At 41.4% G+C, this 18,681-nt stretch overlaps 2 protein-coding genes across 4 annotated transcripts; both read right to left on the reverse strand.

Moving 5' to 3' along the window:
- Positions 1–4,919: 4,919 nt before the first annotated feature.
- atic (5-aminoimidazole-4-carboxamide ribonucleotide formyltransferase/IMP cyclohydrolase) lies at positions 4,920–10,313 on the reverse strand. Its single transcript, XM_085908502.1, has 15 exons — positions 10,118–10,313; positions 9,807–9,933; positions 9,349–9,492; positions 8,540–8,628; positions 8,283–8,434; positions 7,974–8,130; positions 7,451–7,576; positions 7,260–7,367; positions 6,997–7,082; positions 6,800–6,889; positions 6,393–6,518; positions 6,210–6,302; positions 5,960–6,142; positions 5,295–5,450; positions 4,920–5,221 (listed from the first exon to the last, which is right to left on the reverse strand). The coding sequence occupies exons 1-15, from the start codon at positions 10,134–10,136 to the stop codon at positions 5,102–5,104; spliced, it is 1,776 nt and encodes a 591-aa protein (XP_085764628.1). The 5' UTR covers positions 10,137–10,313; the 3' UTR covers positions 4,920–5,101.
- Positions 10,314–12,442: 2,129 nt separating this feature from the next.
- On the reverse strand, positions 12,443–18,208 carry mnx2b (motor neuron and pancreas homeobox 2b). 3 transcript variants are annotated; one of them, XM_085908557.1, is made up of 4 exons: positions 17,476–18,208; positions 14,354–14,514; positions 13,486–13,923; positions 12,443–13,125 (listed from the first exon to the last, which is right to left on the reverse strand). In XM_085908557.1, the coding sequence occupies exons 1-3, from the start codon at positions 17,915–17,917 to the stop codon at positions 13,525–13,527; spliced, it is 1,002 nt and encodes a 333-aa protein (XP_085764683.1). In that variant the 5' UTR covers positions 17,918–18,208; the 3' UTR covers positions 12,443–13,125; positions 13,486–13,524. The 3 variants fall into 3 exon arrangements, with proteins under 3 accessions (XP_085764683.1, XP_085764684.1, XP_085764682.1); XM_085908558.1 differs by having other exon boundaries at positions 12,443–13,923; positions 14,354–14,511; XM_085908556.1 differs by having other exon boundaries at positions 12,443–13,923.
- Between the last annotated feature and the right edge of the window lie 473 nt (positions 18,209–18,681).

The raw sequence follows: 18,681 nt of genomic DNA on the forward strand, positions 1-18,681 counted from the left end.
CCGACGTAGTCTGTCCCAGTTACGTGTGGTGAGGTTCATGACTGGGGAGGCAATGATGTCAAGTGATGTGCATTTCAGTTCTTTTAAGTGAACTGCATCTTTAGAATCAGTTCACAAAAGATTCGTTCAAATGAATCGTTCAACAAATCGTCCCCCCCCCCCCACATACACACGCACGCTGATCCGTTTTTTTTTTTTTTTTACTTTAATAACACACACAACTAAGCAATACACCAGACAAAAAACAATCAAGTAAACGCACGGTAATGTCGACAACGGTAACACAGCTTAAATGAAAGTGAAAAATGCCACACCCGCCCTCACCCCCACTTTCTGATTGGCTGTTTGATCTGTGACGTCACTCGGACACTCCATTAGGTACACCGCCATTTTCAGGTGTACCTAATAACAGGCCACTTCATTAGGGAAAAATCATGGTCAAAATTTAAATGAAAGTGAAAAGTGCCACACCCAAACAACCCCCCACTTTCTGATTGGCTGTTGGATCTGTGACGTCACTCGGACACTCCATTAGGTACACCGCCATTTTCAGGTGTACCTAATAACAGGCCACTTCATTAGGGAAAAATCATGGTCAAAATTTAAATGAAAGTGAAAAGTGCCACACCCAAACAACCCCCCACTTTCTGATTGGCTGTTGGATCTGTGACGTCACTCGGACACTCCATTAGGTACACCGCCATTTTCAGGTGTACCTAATAACAGGCCACTTCATTAGGGAAAAATCAGGGTCAAAATTTAAATGAAAGTGAAAAGTGCCACACCCAAACAACCCCCCACTTTCTGATTGGCTGTTGGATCTGTGACGTCACTCGGACACTCCATTAGGTACACCGCCATTTTCAGGTGTACCTAATAACAGGCCACTTCATTAGGGAAAAATCATGGTCAAAATTTAAATGAAAGTGAAAAGTGCCACACCCAAACAACCCCCCACTTTCTGATTGGCTGTTGGATCTGTGACGTCACTCGGACACTCCATTAGGTACACCGCCATTTTCAGGTGTACCTAATAACAGGCCACTTCATTAGGGAAAAATCAGGGTCAAAATTTAAATGAAAGTGAAAAGTGCCACACCCAAACAACCCCCCACTTTCTGATTGGCTGTTGGATCTGTGACGTCACTCGGACACTCCATTAGGTACACCGCCATTTTCAGGTGTACCTAATAACAGGCCACTTCATTAAGGAAAAATCAGGGTCAAAATTTAAATGAAAGTGAAAAGTGCCACACCCAAACAACCCCCCACTTTCTGATTGGCTGTTGGATCTGTGACGTCACTCGGACACTCCATTAGGTACACCGCCATTTTCAGGTGTACCTAATAACAGGCCACTTCATTAGGGAAAAATCATGGTCAAAATTTAAATGAAAGTGAAAAGTGCCACACCCAAACAACCCCCCACTTTCTGATTGGCTGTTGGATCTGTGACGTCACTCGGACACTCCATTAGGTACACCGCCATTTTCAGGTGTACCTAATAACAGGCCACTTCATTAAGGAAAAATCAGGGTCAAAATTTAAATGAAAGTGAAAAGTGCCACACCCAAACAACCCCCCACTTTCTGATTGGCTGTTGGATCTGTGACGTCACTCGGACACTCCATTAGGTACACCGCCATTTTCAGGTGTACCTAATAACAGGCCACTTCATTAAGGAAAAATCAGGGTCAAAATTTAAATGAAAGTGAAAAGTGCCACACCCAAACAACCCCCCACTTTCTGATTGGCCGTTGGATCTGTGACGTCACTCGGACACTCCATTAGGTACACCGCCATTTTCAGGTGTACCTAATAACAGGCCACTTCATTAGGGAAAAATCATGGTCAAAATTTAAATGAAAGTGAAAAGTGCCACACCCAAACAACCCCCCACTTTCTGATTGGCTGTTGGATCTGTGACGTCACTCGGACACTCCATTAGGTACACCGCCATTTTCAGGTGTACCTAATAACAGGCCACTTCATTAGGGAAAAATCAGGGTCAAAATTTAAATGAAAGTGAAAAGTGCCACACCCAAACAACCCCCCACTTTCTGATTGGCTGTTGGATCTGTGACGTCACTCGGACACTCCATTAGGTACACCGCCATTTTCAGGTGTACCTAATAACAGGCCACTTCATTAGGGAAAAATCAGGGTCAAAATTTAAATGAAAGTGAAAAGTGCCACACCCAAACAACCCCCCACTTTCTGATTGGCTGTTGGATCTGTGACGTCACTCGGACACTCCATTAGGTACACCGCCATTTTCAGGTGTACCTAATAACAGGCCACTTCATTAGGGAAAAATCAGGGTCAAAATTTAAATGAAAGTGAAAAGTGCCACACCCAAACAACCCCCACTTTCTGATTGGCTGTTGGATCTGTGACGTCACTCGGACACTCCATTAGGTACACCGCCATTTTCAGGTGTACCTAATAACAGGCCACTTCATTAAGGAAAAATCAGGGTCAAAATTTAAATGAAAGTGAAAAGTGCCACACCCAAACAACCCCCCACTTTCTGATTGGCTGTTGGATCTGTGACGTCACTCGGACACTCCATTAGGTACACCGCCATTTTCAGGTGTACCTAATAACAGGCCACTTCATTAGGGAAAAATCATGGTCAAAATTTAAATGAAAGTGAAAAGTGCCACACCCAAACAACCCCCCACTTTCTGATTGGCTGTTGGATCTGTGACGTCACTCGGACACTCCATTAGGTACACCGCCATTTTCAGGTGTACCTAATAACAGGCCACTTCATTAGGGAAAAATCAGGGTCAAAATTTAAATGAAAGTGAAAAGTGCCACACCCAAACAACCCCCCACTTTCTGATTGGCTGTTGGATCTGTGACGTCACTCGGACACTCCATTAGGTACACCGCCATTTTCAGGTGTACCTAATAACAGGCCACTTCATTAGGGAAAAATCAGGGTCAAAATTTAAATGAAAGTGAAAAGTGCCACACCCAAACAACCCCCCACTTTCTGATTGGCTGTTGGATCTGTGACGTCACTCGGACACTCCATTAGGTACACCGCCATTTTCAGGTGTACCTAATAACAGGCCACTTCATTAGGGAAAAATCAGGGTCAAAATTTAAATGAAAGTGAAAAGTGCCACACCCAAACAACCCCCCACTTTCTGATTGGCTGTTGGATCTGTGACGTCACTCGGACACTCCATTAGGTACACCGCCATTTTCAGGTGTACCTAATAACAGGCCACTTCATTAGGGAAAAATCAGGGTCAAAATTTAAATGAAAGTGAAAAGTGCCACACCCAAACAACCCCCCACTTTCTGATTGGCTGTTGGATCTGTGACGTCACTCGGACACTCCATTAGGTACACCGCCATTTTCAGGTGTACCTAATAACAGGCCACTTCATTAGGGAAAAATCAGGGTCAAAATTTAAATGAAAGTGAAAAGTGCCACACCCAAACAACCCCCCACTTTCTGATTGGCTGTTGGATCTGTGACGTCACTCGGACACTCCATTAGGTACACCGCCATTTTCAGGTGTACCTAATAACAGGCCACTTCATTAGGGAAAAATCAGGGTCAAAATTTAAATGAAAGTGAAAAGTGCCACACCCAAACAACCCCCCACTTTCTGATTGGCTGTTGGATCTGTGACGTCACTCGGACACTCCATTAGGTACACCGCCATTTTCAGGTGTACCTAATAACAGGCCACTTCATTAGGGAAAAATCATGGTCAAAATTTAAATGAAAGTGAAAAGTGCCACACCCAAACAACCCCCCACTTTCTGATTGGCTGTTGGATCTGTGACGTCACTCGGACGCTCCATTAGGTACACCGCCTTTTTCAGGTGTACCTATTAACAGGACACTTCATTAGGGAAACATCAGGGTCAAAGCTTAAATGAAAGTGAAAAGTGCCACACCCGCCCTCACCCCCACTTTCTGATTGGCTGTTTGATCTTTGACGTCATTCGGACACTATTACGTACACCGCCATTTCAGGTTCGTTTGCTAAGATTTACGAGTGAGTGACAGCGTTGCTGCTATGTCAGCCTACACACGTTATGCCGACACTGATGTTTTAATTTTGTATTTGTTGGATTGTAGTTGATGGTGTTATTATACCGAATGTGTTTGTTTGAATAAAAGGTTGGGAAAAAAATCCGTTATGCCGACATTTGTTATTTTGGGGGACACCAACTCATATAACAACGTAAAACACATATTGTCATATAAAGCAGTTAACCAAATGTCAGATTTTTGTTTTAATTGGCGAATATAAAAACAAGGAATAAAACACCAGACACGTTTTAACATAAATGTTTATTTAAAAATAATAATAATAATAATGATGAGAACACTCAAAAGGCACATGGAATCAAAAACTTGTTTTCGATCGTGCGTACCACTCCGTTCCGAAGTCCCGTTGTCCGAATCAAACCTTTTAACCACGGAGTTGGTCTTCCTTTACTGATGACCTCCTGCTTCGACCGAAAATCCATAGTTGAAAATCGTTTGGCTATGTAATCCTCCATTGTAAAACGAAATGTAAAAATGAAAATTTTAAAATTACTATAAAAATTCAGCAATTTTGGTCAATACAGTGGTGCCAACAGGGAGCAGTGTAATATTGACAGCCACACAAATATGTCAGAGCTGACTCAGTAAACTGCAGTGATATTATGATACGTATTACTGTGAAGATTATATTTTCCTGCTGCACTATTTATAAGTAGATATCCATTTTTTGATAAGTCTGAGCACAAAAACAGCAAATAACAGGACACAGACAAATTCTACCAAACGACAAATACTTGGATAAATACCATTGAATAATGATAATGAAATAATATGAATTCATTATTAATACCATTAAATACCATTTAGCATAATTAGTAAAAAGTAGCAAACACTTGAATGATCTTAAAGGTTTATTCAATGCAGAGTCATTGCTTGGCTACAAAGCCTTGTATCTTTTCACGAGCCAGAAAAGGATTTCATGTGTTACAACGCAAAAGAGAAGCAACATTAAGGTGGAATGTTCCCTTCCCATATCTTCAGTGATAGACAAAAGGTGCCCATTGTAGTCGAGTTGATTGCTCAGTGGTGGAACAATCGGCGTTTGGTGTGGACCAGAGTGATGCCCTGCTCATTGCAGGCGTTGATCACAACCTGGTCTGCAGCGGAACCCGATGGGGCCGCGATGTACTCGACACCGCTCTGCAACGACACGGGCGAGTCAAGGTGCAGAATGTAAACGGCAACGCATGAATGTATTGCCCGATGTAGTTACCCGTTTGGCGCGGTCGATGTTATCTCGGAAGGGAAAGAAGGCATCAGAGCTCACGGCCACTGCCTGCAGGGAGCTGATCCACTTTTTCTTCTCAGTCTCTGACAGAAGCTCAGGAACCTCCTCGTACATTGATTTCCAAACGGCCAAATCGGGACCCTTAAGAAACAAGACCACCTCCTTTGAAATCAGTACTGCTGGGCTATCCAACAGACTGTATTGCTCATCCTCAATTACAAAGTAATGCTGAGGGCCAGTGCTCAATAGCGTCAGCATTTTATTGTCCTTTGACTGATTGGTAGGAGCAAAACCCGATAAAGTTAAATACAATTGCTTATAAAATTAATTGTAAATTTACAACAATTATCATTGAATTCTTGATCGTAATTATACTCGGTCAATGTCATCAGCAGGTTAACAACAGATAAACAGAGACGGGCCGAGTCACGGAAAGGCTTAGAAATGGACATTTCTCTGGAACTTTCATGGCTCAAATGCTTGCTGTGCGTTTCGCCACTCTACTCCTGTTAGAGCACAGCGAAAAGGACTGAAACATTCAACACAGTCCAAACCATACAGGTGAAATTAAGTGAACATTTATTTTCTCAATTCATCTCCAAAAGGATCTAAAGTTACAAATCTGTGCCTGATTTACTACTAAAGCCTACCTCTCCAATGGTGTCAGTGACATACTGGTCGATGGCGTTTGCCATCTCCGCTCGCTTGACGCCACTGCGGAACTTCATGCCGAGCACACGAGGATGGTGCCTGAGCCACCAGTTATCGGCTTTGTCACCCGCCAGTCTGGTGCAGTGGATCCGAGACTGCTGTCCCGCTCCGATCCCGATCACCTGTTCAACAAAAGCCTCGCTTAGATTGAGCTCAATCGTTGATTTGGTTTGCCTGTCCGCAAGTTACCTGGCCGTCTTTGGCGTAGCACACCGAGTTGGACTGAGTGTACTTGACAGCGATGGTGGCCACCGTGAGGTCTCGCACGGCTGCCTCGGACAGCTGGTGAACACATTTGCAAGTTGGCCAAAATCACAAGTTGTGATTCAACACAATTCCCAAAGACCGTGAGGGTCAAACATTTGTACGCACCGGGCCCTTGGACACGATGTTGCTGAAGAATTCCTTGTTGATAAGCGCGTCGTTTCTTTTTTGTTTGAGGTAGAGGCCAAACAACACTCGCACCTCGGTGTCGTCGGGCTCGTAATCGGGGTCCATCTTTAGTCAGGACGCACAATGGGAAAATTACACAATAAGCACGGGCCATATCATTGGGTATACCCGTCTGCACGCTCTTTGTCTTCTGTTGTTAAACACGTTTAACAAGATGCTACAAATATTCCCCCACGTGATACAATTAATATAATTGTATCTTCAAGGATACCAATTTGACTGTCAATCAAAATAACAATACAGTGGAAACTTGACTTAGGAGTTTAACCAGCACCGAAATCAATTTACTTGTATCAATGTTCCCATTAAAATGAATTGTCTGGCACCTGAAGCACACAGTAGTTTCCATTTTTCTTTTTTGACAGGATCTTGAGTGCTTCTTCATCATAGCCTGGTGCAATTATCCCATCAGACACCTGAAAGTGATACGTAGGTACATACAACATTTGAGTAAGCAACCTTGAAATTTTATTTCAACTTGAGCGTGACTGTTTTTTTGTTTTGTTTTGTTTTGTTTTTTTACCTCTCTTGATATAATTTTGGCAGTAGGAATGTCACACACGTCAGAAACGGCAATGAAGTCTCCAAAAGAAGACATTCGGTCAGAACCTGAGGAAGAAAAACACATTACAAAAACATCATGATTATCAACGTTATCTCCTTGCACACTTCTAAGTTGTTTACAAATATTTTCTCAAATATTTTCATAGGCCTTTTGTAGCTATTTCAACGGCTGGCAACGAAAGTGAGTACAGCCCTGAGATAAAATGTCCCAATTGTTCAAACCTCTTGCCCTGGCATAGGCGGTGGCCAATGGGCTGAGATCCTTCAACATGTCATGTACCATGCACACCTTGGCCTCTTCCTCAGACAGACCAATTCCTACTGCAGCTCCTTCAAACAAAAAAGATGAATTATTCGATTTTCCAAGCTAATTTAACCACATCAAAAGACATTTCTGTGTGTCTCCATCTTACCCGCTGGGCTGACATGCTTGAAGGAAGCAGCGGCGGCCATGCCGAGGGAGCTCTTCAGTTCGCGAACAAGCTGCCACGCGTTCAGAGCATCGCACAAGTTGATGAAGCCGGGGGAGCCATTTACCACTGAGAGAAAATCAAAGCAAATGGAATATTTTTAGCTTCCTTCTGAAGATGCTAAATTATTCCACGCTGAGACTATTTCGAGTGAAGGTTAATTAATAATTTAATAATTAATTAAACTTTCTTGCGCTATTAAATGAGAAACTGTCCAAACTTTGAATTGGCAGAGTAGAAGTAAATTTGTGTATTTTACAAGTATTTCTATCATACTCAATATAAATTTGCCAAATAATTCATATCAACTTAATTGTTCAACACATGTAGAATTGTTTACAAATACTTTAAATCCATTATTTACAAAGAAGAATTCAATTAATGGGACGAATGAATAAAAAAAAAAAATGCATTTCAATCAAGCAATTTCCTTTAGAGGTAGTCCAGGTGATTGTAAAGAGGGTACCTTTGAGTGGGAGGGCAGAGTGGAGCGTGTAGAGCTGGGCGGGGGCTTGGTGCGGGTTCATGCCGTAACGCAGAGCCAGCTGGGAAACGCCGCGGCTGTACTGTCCACGGAAGTAATCTGAAATAGCGTCGTCATACTGGGCCGTGTGAGTAAAAGCCTGAGGAGGAACAACATTGCAGACATGAAGTGATGAAAAATGGAAAATCGAAGTTGGCATCTGAGAGGTTCCTACTATTTACACATAAAATAAATATAAATAATATCAGAAAAGTCTTTTAATTGTGAAGGTATCTTGTTTTTTTTCCTCACTTTTAAAGCCAGAGTCCTTCGTGTTTCCAAAGTGGTATCTTTGTCTTGAGATTCTGCCATCTCCGTGGCAACCAGTGAGTAATCAGCGGGATCGCACACGATCGTCACACGTGCGTGATTCTTAGCTGCAGCCCTCAGCAAAGTTACACCACCTCATTGAAAGGAGGGGAAAGGTGACAGTTAGAATTTTTTTCAGATTTATTTTAAGCATTGTAATGTTGGTCAGGGGTGTTTGGCAATGCGGAAATACGACTCACCTATGTCAATCTGCTCTACGGCGTCTTCCACTTTAACATCCGGGTTGGAGACAGTTTTGACAAATGGGTACAGGTTGCACACGACCACCCTTGAGGAAAGCACATAGAAGAGCCTTTGCACACTTGACATCAATAAAACTATCAGACTACTTGTAACCTTTACCCAAAGGATGGGTTATAGTACATTTTCAAGCGATTGTATTTGTTGGAATTACAGTACATACAGTCCATTACAGTCCAAATTTAGAATTGTGCGTATCACAACTTGCCAGGCAGCACCAACAGGAGAGGATGTTCCCAAATTAGCTGCAGTAATAGTTGTCATTGAATTATCATGACATTTATGCTAATTAGCATTAGCCTGCTTATGGAGTTTCACATTATATGTTATATGTACCTTTAGTAGCGCATTTTTGTTAGTTATAATGATTTGGTTTGCATCATCCTTGTTTTTGACTCTACAGTGTTTCATTTAATTTTTGGATTTGAATGTGTTGCTGTCACAGGAGAAAAAGAGCACTGAAGAGAGTAAATCACGGAGGTCAATCAATAATCTATCAGTGTTACTAATCAGATTCACTGTTCACTTCTAACAAGCCAGATGACATCGGAGCCCTCTTGACCTTACATAAACCCGAGTCATAAGACCAGCTGATGGAAGCAGCACGTTTCCAATTATCGTGCAGCTAAAAATCAACCACACGTGCTTCCCGTTTCTAACCTTTCCACAAATGTGCATGTTACACACAGTGTTTGAAATACGAGCACGTAAAATACATCCGTGTCCTCGAGGCTACTTGCGATCTCACCTGACCAGACTGTAGCCCAGCTTGTCCATATCTGCAGTGTCACTGGCCGTCTTTCTGGCCAGGATGCCACCGTGGACTGCGGGATGGAGGGTCTTCACGCGACCGCCTAGCATTTCTGGATGCCCAGTGAGCTCAGAAACATCCCTGACAAACACGCACACACAATTTAGTGCAGAAGACAACACAACATTGTTGGGAAGGCTACTAGTGACAGCTGTTTAAAAATGTATTTGATATAGATCATTTTCCACTTGATGATCTTATCTTGGCAAGTCAACACATTAGTAGAATGACTCGGAAGTACTAGTAAAATGACTGTTTGCACAAGCAGCTTCCTGTAAAAATGCGTATAGTATTTCAGGATAACAAAGTCGTTCTACTCGTCCATTGAATTGTCTTGGACGTAGAGTATCCAAGAATGTTGAAGAAATGTTCAAACAGCTTTCCACATAGTATACCTGACAGTCAGTCCAGCATCTCGCAGAGCTTTAGCTGTCCCACCTGATGCTACCAGACTCAAACCAACGTCCACGAGCTTTTTGGCAAACTCCAGCAGCCCACTTTTATCCGACACACTCAGCAGTGCTGCATAAAAAAAAAAATATTTACCACTTTCGTGGAAGTCAACAAAATTTCGAGCGAAACACTAACGCGCTACGTTAGCTACAATGTTAGCGAGGTTAGCACCACAAACACACATGCATCACTGGGGGAATAAAGTCATGAGATAAAAACGACACCAACTGTGTAGAATGGGAAGAAAACTGACCAAGTTCAGAGGAAGCCATTTTAGCAGCCAGGTTGTCAGCTCGTAGTTAGCACGGAACTTGGCAAGGTTCTTGAATAGACTCGCAAACTGGATAGACCCAAGTGCGCTTTTCGATGCGCTCAATGCTTCAATTTTATCCGCATGTGGGTCCAAAAATGCTAAGTACCGCCCACCGCCCATCTCCTTCGGCCCGAACCAAGACTTCACACTAGCGCACCCAAGTGGTAATACGTATACGTAATACAGTATTTCATTCATTCATTCATTCATTCATTCATTCATTCATTCATTCATCCGATTCTATTCTATTCTATTCTATTCTATCCGTGCTTTCATTATCCGATCCGCTTTATCCTCATATTATACTGACAGGTAAAAATGCACATATACATACTTTCAAACAAATATGAAAATTTTTAATTCATGAAACAATAATGTAGGGCGGCACGCTGAGCACTGTTTAGAACGTCCGCCTCACAGTTGAGAGGGTGCGGGTTCGATTCCACCTCCAGCCTTCCATGTGTGGAGTCCCCCGCCTCCTGCCCGATGACAGCTGGGGTAGGCTCCAGGATGCTTGCGATGGATGCTTGCGATGGATGGATGGATGGATGGATGGATGGATGGATGGATGGATGGATGGATGGATGGATGGATGGATGGATGGATGGATGGATGCAAGTACCACTGCCTTCTCTGGGAAATCCCTCAACGTCTTCCATTTCACCACTAGAGGTCAGCTGTGGACTTTAACGGCACACGTCTGAATGATGTGACGGCTCTATTTATACAAATTGAAATTGATGTACACACCGTCAATAATTTATAGGTATATATTATTGAAATATTTAATTTATTATTTATCCATTCTAATTTCACATTAACATTATACATCCAAAATATAGAAATATTAGAATGCATTTTTTTATAGGTGTGAATGCCGAAGAGCTGCCGCTTCACGAAAATGCCGAATTAAATTGGAATGTTACAAATTGGAAAATTGGCAGAGAAATGTGGAATGATGATTGAAATATGTACATCTGCTTTGAACTGGGAATTTGATTGTCAAAATTGGTAATGAGATAAGTAATTTTATATAGGTGGTGGTCAAAATATAAACTGTCTGCAATAATTTGTGATTGCTGTCATGGAAAATGTTTAAAAATAAAAATAGGAGAATTTGGGGAACGTGGAAGCTACAAATTTCCAGATGTCTCGAATGCGCTGAGATGGGAAAGTTTAAATTTCATTCACCTGAATGTGTTTTTCATATGGAGAATATGGAATCTTGTAAACATTTTTCCTGAATTTGAATTCTGTGATTACACAATTATGATTTCTATTTAAAACTTCACATTTATAAATGGAGTCACATTTTTGGGGGCATTTATTTTTGACTGGTCATCTTGAAGCATCACTGCCTTCTCACATATTGTCGAAGCTACATATTCGTTAAGCATAAGTGACACGTATGAATACATTCCACACTGTCACGCCCTTTTCAATAAACTTTACAGGCAAAAAGCGGTAAGGTTTTTTTTTTCCATGCATTTTAAGAAGTGCTGATGTGAATTTATTGGGCTTCTCCGTCACCCGGCGCCTGCTGTCCATTAGTTAAGTGACAAGGCCCGTGGAAACGTATGATTACCTTAAGAGATCACACAAGCTGTTCATATTCACGTAATGAGCTCCACATTTGGCTGATTGATTCAACTGCGTGAAATATGTTTTTTTTCTGATTTATTCATCTAACAAAGGGAAGATGGGAGGTAGCGACCTTAGTGAGTGATTCAAAAGACACATTTTATAGACAAACTGTGCATTATGAGTCCAAAGCAAAGAGTGTCGTTTGCATTTGTAGTCAGAAACGAGACAATGCGTGATGAGAATCAACAAGAAAGGCCAGTTTGGATTGTATTAAAATAATCCATCGCCCCCCCTCTCCGTCCGTCCATCCATCCAGGGCCAATGAAAAGTCGCTGCCTTGCACTTCTACTTGTGTTTTTCTTCTGGTTGGACCCCTGTGACATCATTCTTCTTCTTCATTAACTTAATTATGTGGCTACCAGTAAACCCCAGCAATTAAGAGCCATCCAAGAGCTTTTGAAAAAATTAAAGACTGAATTAGTAACCGTCTATCGTCACCATATACGGAAATAAATTCAAACAAGTGATTTATGCCATTCTATTTTATATTCGTTTTTATTGCGAGGGTTTTACGCAGATATAATAATCTGTGGGGCCTCTCTATATAGCCAAATTGCATAATTGTACAAGAACGGACAGCGACTTTTGTGACATATTTGAAGACAAAGTGAATTGCAGCATCGTCATCATAACTAAAACCAAATAAAAGACTATCTACATTGAAGAAATGTTCAATTGAAATGTGATCAACTGATCAACTTTATTTCCTGAGTTTTCTCACAAATGCTGGACTTCAAAGAACCCAATTGACCTGCTTACACAATACAAACATGCATGCGGAGCTAAAGTATCGCCACTCAGTAGATTCGATTTTATACAACATCAAAATGAGCTGTAATGCAGATCTTTCGATGAACACATAATGGCCACAGAAAGGATAGGAAGCAATTTACAGAGTTCATTAAAAGTAAATGACCATACATAATTGAAGTCCAATCACATTTCTGTCCCCTTGACAATGGCTCAGTCAAGTCAAGTGATAACATTATCAACACGTCAAACAAGTTCTTTTTTTTAAATATTGGTATAACCACAAACAAGGGTCAGATAAATACATCATGATTCTATTTTTATACGTAGATAACAAATTGAATAAATTAAATCCATTTCCACACAAAAAAAAGAAAAACGCTTTCGAAGGAAACAGATCAAAGTGTAACATCACATTGAAAATGAGACGATGCATCCGTGGTCAGTCAGTCTTGCAGTATCTTTGTGGCCACTTTTAGGCACCACGTGTTAGCTTACAATAGCTGCATGGTCCTGGCCGTGAGTTAAGAAGGTGGCTGGAGGAGACAGGATGACTAGAAGGTGTGACAATAATGATATGTTGACGGAGAGTTGGAAACTGTCTGTGTCCGCACTTTCAAAAGTTCCATGCACCTGATTTGTTTTCGAAAGGTCACAGGGAAATCACGGGGACAGTGGAAATAAATTACATTTTCCCTTTTCTCTGAATTTTTTTTTTTTTAAGGATTCGTCATCCATTCATGAAGATGTGATTGGCTAGTAAGATAGCGTGAAAAGATCTGGGGCTCATATTTTGTTATACACACACAATCATTAAGAGGATATTCTGAGCCCTAGTTTGACACGTGGGGATGGAAAATAAATAGTAGACGTTAACGACAAATGTTCTGGTTGTTCACAATTGTGGACGTTACCTTCAAGTGACTGTCCCAGGAATCAAACACTCAGTCTCCTCACAGTCCCGCCACCATTTTCCGCTCTCCTCCTCCTGTTTGCACTCCCTCCAGTTGGTCTTCAGTGAAAGGGCTGTGGGGGTTGAAGCCCACATCGGCGCCGCGCTGCAAGAAGTCCATGGATCTCGGCATCCCGACTCGGTTGCCCATAACCACCGAAAAACCTTCCTCTTCTTCCTCTTCCTCCTCCTCTTCGTCTTCCTCCTCTTCCTCATCACCATCTTCTAAAAGTAGATCCACAGCGCCGTCCTCTGGATTGCCATGCTGAGGCCTTTTCTCACCGGCTTTGTTGCGGGATGTTTTTCCACTGCTTTCTGACTGGACGGAAGCACCGGCCTGCTCCTTGGCCTTCCGACTCCGCTTCCACTTCATTCTCCGGTTTTGGAACCAGATCTTGACCTGACGACAAAAGTTCAGCTCAAATATTGCACAGTTTATGCATGAACACATAATTATGGCTGAAGTAAATGACTTTTTCTTCCCCTTGAAGGTTAATAATCAGTATCTTAAATTAAAACTAGGCATTCCAATAGCTGTAGAAATTGTGCATGCGTGGTGAAATAATGATGCAAAGCTAAAAACCTTGTGGAAGTAACTGAAATGTTGAAATGAAATGAATGAAAATAAGGTTTGAAATGGGGTGAATAAGTCGAGCGATGGAAAGGAAGGAAGAAATGATGTAGAAATGTCTTCATGTGTCAATTTTGCAGTGAAACTTCTCAAAGCTCGCAATAATTGCCAAGCTGAATAGTTTAAAGTTGTAATGATAATAAGACATATTGGCATATGTCACAGCCACTCAATAAAAATGACAACGTTGTGTTGTTACCTGCGTTTCTGTCAGCATTAGAGAGGTGGCCACTTCGAAGCGTTTTGGTCTGGACAGGTACTTGTTGAGTTTGAACTGGTTCTCCAACTCCAGCAGCTGCTGACTGGTGAAGGCCGTGCGAGGCCTTCGGCACTTTCCCAACAGACCAGACTGGGGACCTGCTGAAGGAAAAACACATTCACTCCGGTGAGGCGACATACAGCACAATTCAGTTATAATTTGCGCATGTTATATATTTTTTAATTCATAATTCATTCATAGGGATGTCCACAATGTTTCCTCCAAGGACCAAATACAGAAAGATCAAAGGATGCAAGGGCCATTTGATTTTTTTCTCTACGTCCTAAAAATCAATCCATCGAGTTATTACTGTGGATATACATTTTTATATACATGATAGTTTTAGGGAAACTGCTACTTCATAGTTTTCTGTTAAAGATGATGAGGCAAAATGTTGAAAAAAAATTCCGAATTTGAGGTTGGGCCACAGTCCTGCAGTATATGGGGGAGATCGCTGCATTCAAAACCAAAATAAGGGAAATCTGTAGTAAGCTGACATGTGCACCAACTAACAAAATATCGAGCTCGTATCAGCATCATGACCAACATTAAAAGACAATAGCATTGTGAGGGTATAGTCATAAAAAATGAGAGACATAGGTTTCATTCTTAAAAAAAAAATACATTTGATATTGTAAATCATGATAACATTCTGAATAGGCTGGACAGTAACACTGGCCTTAAACACAGAATAGAAATATAACTGCACAATCAAAACATATTTCACATACAATTAGAATAAATATTAATCTTAAACATGTGTTTATATACATATAGGTCTGGACTGAAACGTTAAGTACAACTGAACTGTACTTGGGTATCAATTCTATCACGTACCACTAGAGGGAGTGTGTGTTCCAAACTTTGAGAATCACTGCTCAAAATACAAAACTTTTTTTTTTAAATCATAAGTAGCATCGGGTTTGGGCAATACCCATGGACAATAACTATCACATCGCCCCCACTTTTATAAGTATGTATAAAATTTCAAATAATATGTCAGTATATGTCAAGGGTTGCTAAATCGTACCGCGGGCCGCAAATTGCCTCTGTGCCACAGTTTGGACACCACTGCCCATGAACTCAATTGTCTCTTCATTTCTCCCAATGTTATAGTACAATTGCACTCAATTGATCCGCCAAGTTTTTGTGTGAAATCTTGGGCCAAGTGCTGACATGAAGGACGCAGCTGAAGTTCAATATCATCTTTGCAGGTGGAAGCAGACACATATGGCAGCACTCTGCAGCCGTCATTAACTGCAAGGCTTTACTCCACTTTATTGTTGACGGGCAATAGCAGAAGCCGACGCACAGGCCATAAAATCACAAGCGTGCCATTAACTTAATGAAAATTCAATGACGGCTTTGGGATTTTATTGATGAACTACAAAACGTTTGAGGTGTTTGTTTATAAGTTTCTTTGTCACACCGAGACATTTTTCATGGGTTTCCGCTTTATGGAGACACAGAAGGGGCAAAAGGGAAAATATGAGATTCACTCTAGTAAAATGGAGAACATATGGATAGATTGGTAACACTGACAGAAAGGTAAAAAAGTACAGACTTGCTTGTACTTAAGTACAAAAATAAGACACCAGCTAGCTTTGGCCTGATTTATACCATCATGTTGCCATGGTGTTGCTCCTGTTACCGGGTAAGCACAAATTCAAAATTATGTCATGATGGCAGAAATACACATTTCTTGCATGTGGTTTTTGAGAAGCAGATTAGAAATACAATTTGTAAGAATAAACGATGCAGAGATAATGGCTCAAAAGGATTAGAGGTGGCCCATCCATACATTGTGGGTTCCACGAGCATGTGACCATGCTGAAGATTCAACCTTCACTTGCCTCTAGTGCTGCGTCATCAAAAGACAAATGAAAAGACAGTGTTTAAGTGATTTAAGTAAATTATAAACCCACGTGAAATCACAAATTTGAGGGTTTCGACCACTGGGATTTCATTTTATTTATAATCCAAAAAATGACCTTTTATTACATTTTGGGGAGGAGTGAGAGGCAAAGTTCACCAATGTCGCTAATTAACCTAATGAAGTTTGAAGTAGGGCTGCACATTCTATCAAAAAAATATCGATAACGCCATATTGTCTTATGAAATATGCATATTGCAAAGACACAAATCTGCTTGTTAATTTTCCTGCATGAAAAAAAAGTATTTAATTAGATAATAAAAATGTAATTTATTTTTACGTGTTAAATATAACAATATCAATATTGCTCTAACGACAACAACATTGCGGGTTTTTTAAATATTGTGAAGCCCTTATTTGATGGTCCTTTATGATTTAATGAAAGAATGTATTGGTCTGGTTTCAAACACTCTTCGTTTGGCACTGAATCCTGTTTAACCTATGGCCTAATGCTAATCTTAAAACTAAAACAGTAAGCGGTCATTTTAATGACATTTTTTTTTATACATGATAAAATCCGATTTTCCTTCCAGTGAATAAAATATTTAAACTGGACACGTTCAAGTTTTCATTAATCCAGAGGAGGGTAGTACATTTGTTAAATTCAGTTGTTTATAACTCTCAAGTTAAATATAATTGTATAAGATACATAATATATATTTTGACCCATCCTGGATTGTTTTGCTCGAAACAATTTTTGTTTTGTACAAAACAACCCAACAATTGAGATGTTTTTTTTTGCAAAACCCAAAATTGGGTCAAACTGACCCAACTTCCTGGGTTGGTCCCATTTTTAACGCAGTATATCTGAATTTCTATGTAAAATGCATTTTACTTTATTATTTAAGTACATCTTTTTTTTCTTATATAGTAGCATGCGATACCGTGGCCTATAAATAATATCAAATAAACATTTATGTCCCCTTTTTATGAAGTGATACATATTGGCCTACTCTCTGCCAATATGCATTTTAATCTCGGTCATAGTGGTCCGAGAAGCAGTGCATTAAGTGTTATGCTATTAATTTTTGACATTTTCAACACTCAGATGATGAATATTGAAGCAATTCCTCCCCTCCTCCTAAAAAAGTGCACTGGAAAAAAAAGGGAAAACAGAAAAACGACTCACCGCTGTAATCTGGCAGTCTTGGCATCATAATCCCTGCCCGGATCCAGTGCTCCAGAGGCATCGAGCCCGCCATAGCCGCCGCTGCCTTCAGGTGCTCCGGGTAGGCGTGAGTCAGCTGCGTAAAACCGGTGTAGGCGAAGGCGGGATGCTGGCTCCCCAGCGCCGACAACGGGTACATGGGTGCTGGGTACATGCCCGGGATTGCAGCCTGGGGCATAGAAGCCAATCCCGGGTGCGTGAGATTGAGAACACTCGCTTTGGAGATCATTCCTGACGTGTGGAGCTGCGCGGCGGCCCGAGGAGACGGCGTGTCCCCGCGGCGGCAGGACACGGGGCTGCCCGCCGGACTATCGCAACTCAAACCCGGGGACACGTCTCGGATGGCCCGGTTAGGCTCGTCCGCGAGGAGGGCGTCGATGCGGAAGTTTTTCGATTTTTCCATGACGAGTTGGAATGGAAAGAAGCCAACAAATTTAGAGGGTGCACACCTGAGCAGCGTACTCACCCACTGGACTTTTAATGCAATTTGACGCACGCATAGGTCACGGTGCCCTAACTCCTGTTTGAAGATGACTTTGCCCTCTATGATCGTGCAGATTGATCAGATTAGGTGTGCCGACTGGGATTGTGGCTGTCTTCAACCTAAACTCCACAGTGCACACACTCCCACTTGCTCCCCCCATTCATCCGTCAATCCGTCCACCCGCCCCTGCAGGCCAAGGTGGAGGCCGGCCGGGATTGGCTCTGACGGGCCTCTAATCAGCTAATTACCCGCTCGTTTCTCCCCCCCCCTGCAAAGCCTTGCAAGTGAGGTAATGTCCGCCTGCAAACACCTTCAAGTGCATGAAAGCTTGGAGTGCTACATTAGATGATTAGTCGATTGTTGCGCCCTGTATATAATTTGCGCTGGATCTCCACCCTTAGATTGCACACTAACTGACCGCAAAGTTATTATAGGTAATAACGGCCTTTTAATAAAATAACGCTTACTTTTGAACGACACGGACGCTATACTATTCTGCAATAAAATAAAAAACACTTATTATAATTCCCTGTGCTTTTCGTGTCATGTTCTCCATCTCAAACTTGACAAATTCAGGACGTGTGAGGAATTATTTTTTGTTGCGCTTTTGCCAGAAGTTTGTATTTTAAAGTCACATGAATGAAGGAATAATAAATAAATACATAAATAAATAAATAAATAAA

This window comes from Syngnathus leptorhynchus, chromosome 3, assembly GCF_054491065.1.
Source record: "Syngnathus leptorhynchus isolate UIUO chromosome 3, UIUO_Slep, whole genome shotgun sequence".
Taxonomy (NCBI): Eukaryota; Metazoa; Chordata; class Actinopteri; order Syngnathiformes; family Syngnathidae; genus Syngnathus; species Syngnathus leptorhynchus.

Coding starts and splice junctions, on each gene's coding strand:
- atic (XM_085908502.1), bottom strand. Junction 9,493..9,806: donor GATGCTGGACTGACTGTCAG/GTATACTATGTG, acceptor CGTGTTTGTCAG/GGATGTTTCTGAGCTCACTG. Junction 7,577..7,973: donor CTCTGCCCTCCCACTCAAAG/GTACCCTCTTTA, acceptor ATTTTCTCTCAG/TGGTAAATGGCTCCCCCGGC.
- mnx2b (XM_085908557.1), bottom strand. CDS start 17,917: ATGGAAAAATCGAAAAACTTCCGCATCGACGCCCTCCTCGCGGACGAG. Junction 14,515..17,475: donor AAGACTGCCAGATTACAGCG/GTGAGTCGTTTT, acceptor TTTTTCCTTCAG/CAGGTCCCCAGTCTGGTCTG. Junction 13,924..14,353: donor TAATGCTGACAGAAACGCAG/GTAACAACACAA, acceptor TTTTGTCGTCAG/GTCAAGATCTGGTTCCAAAA.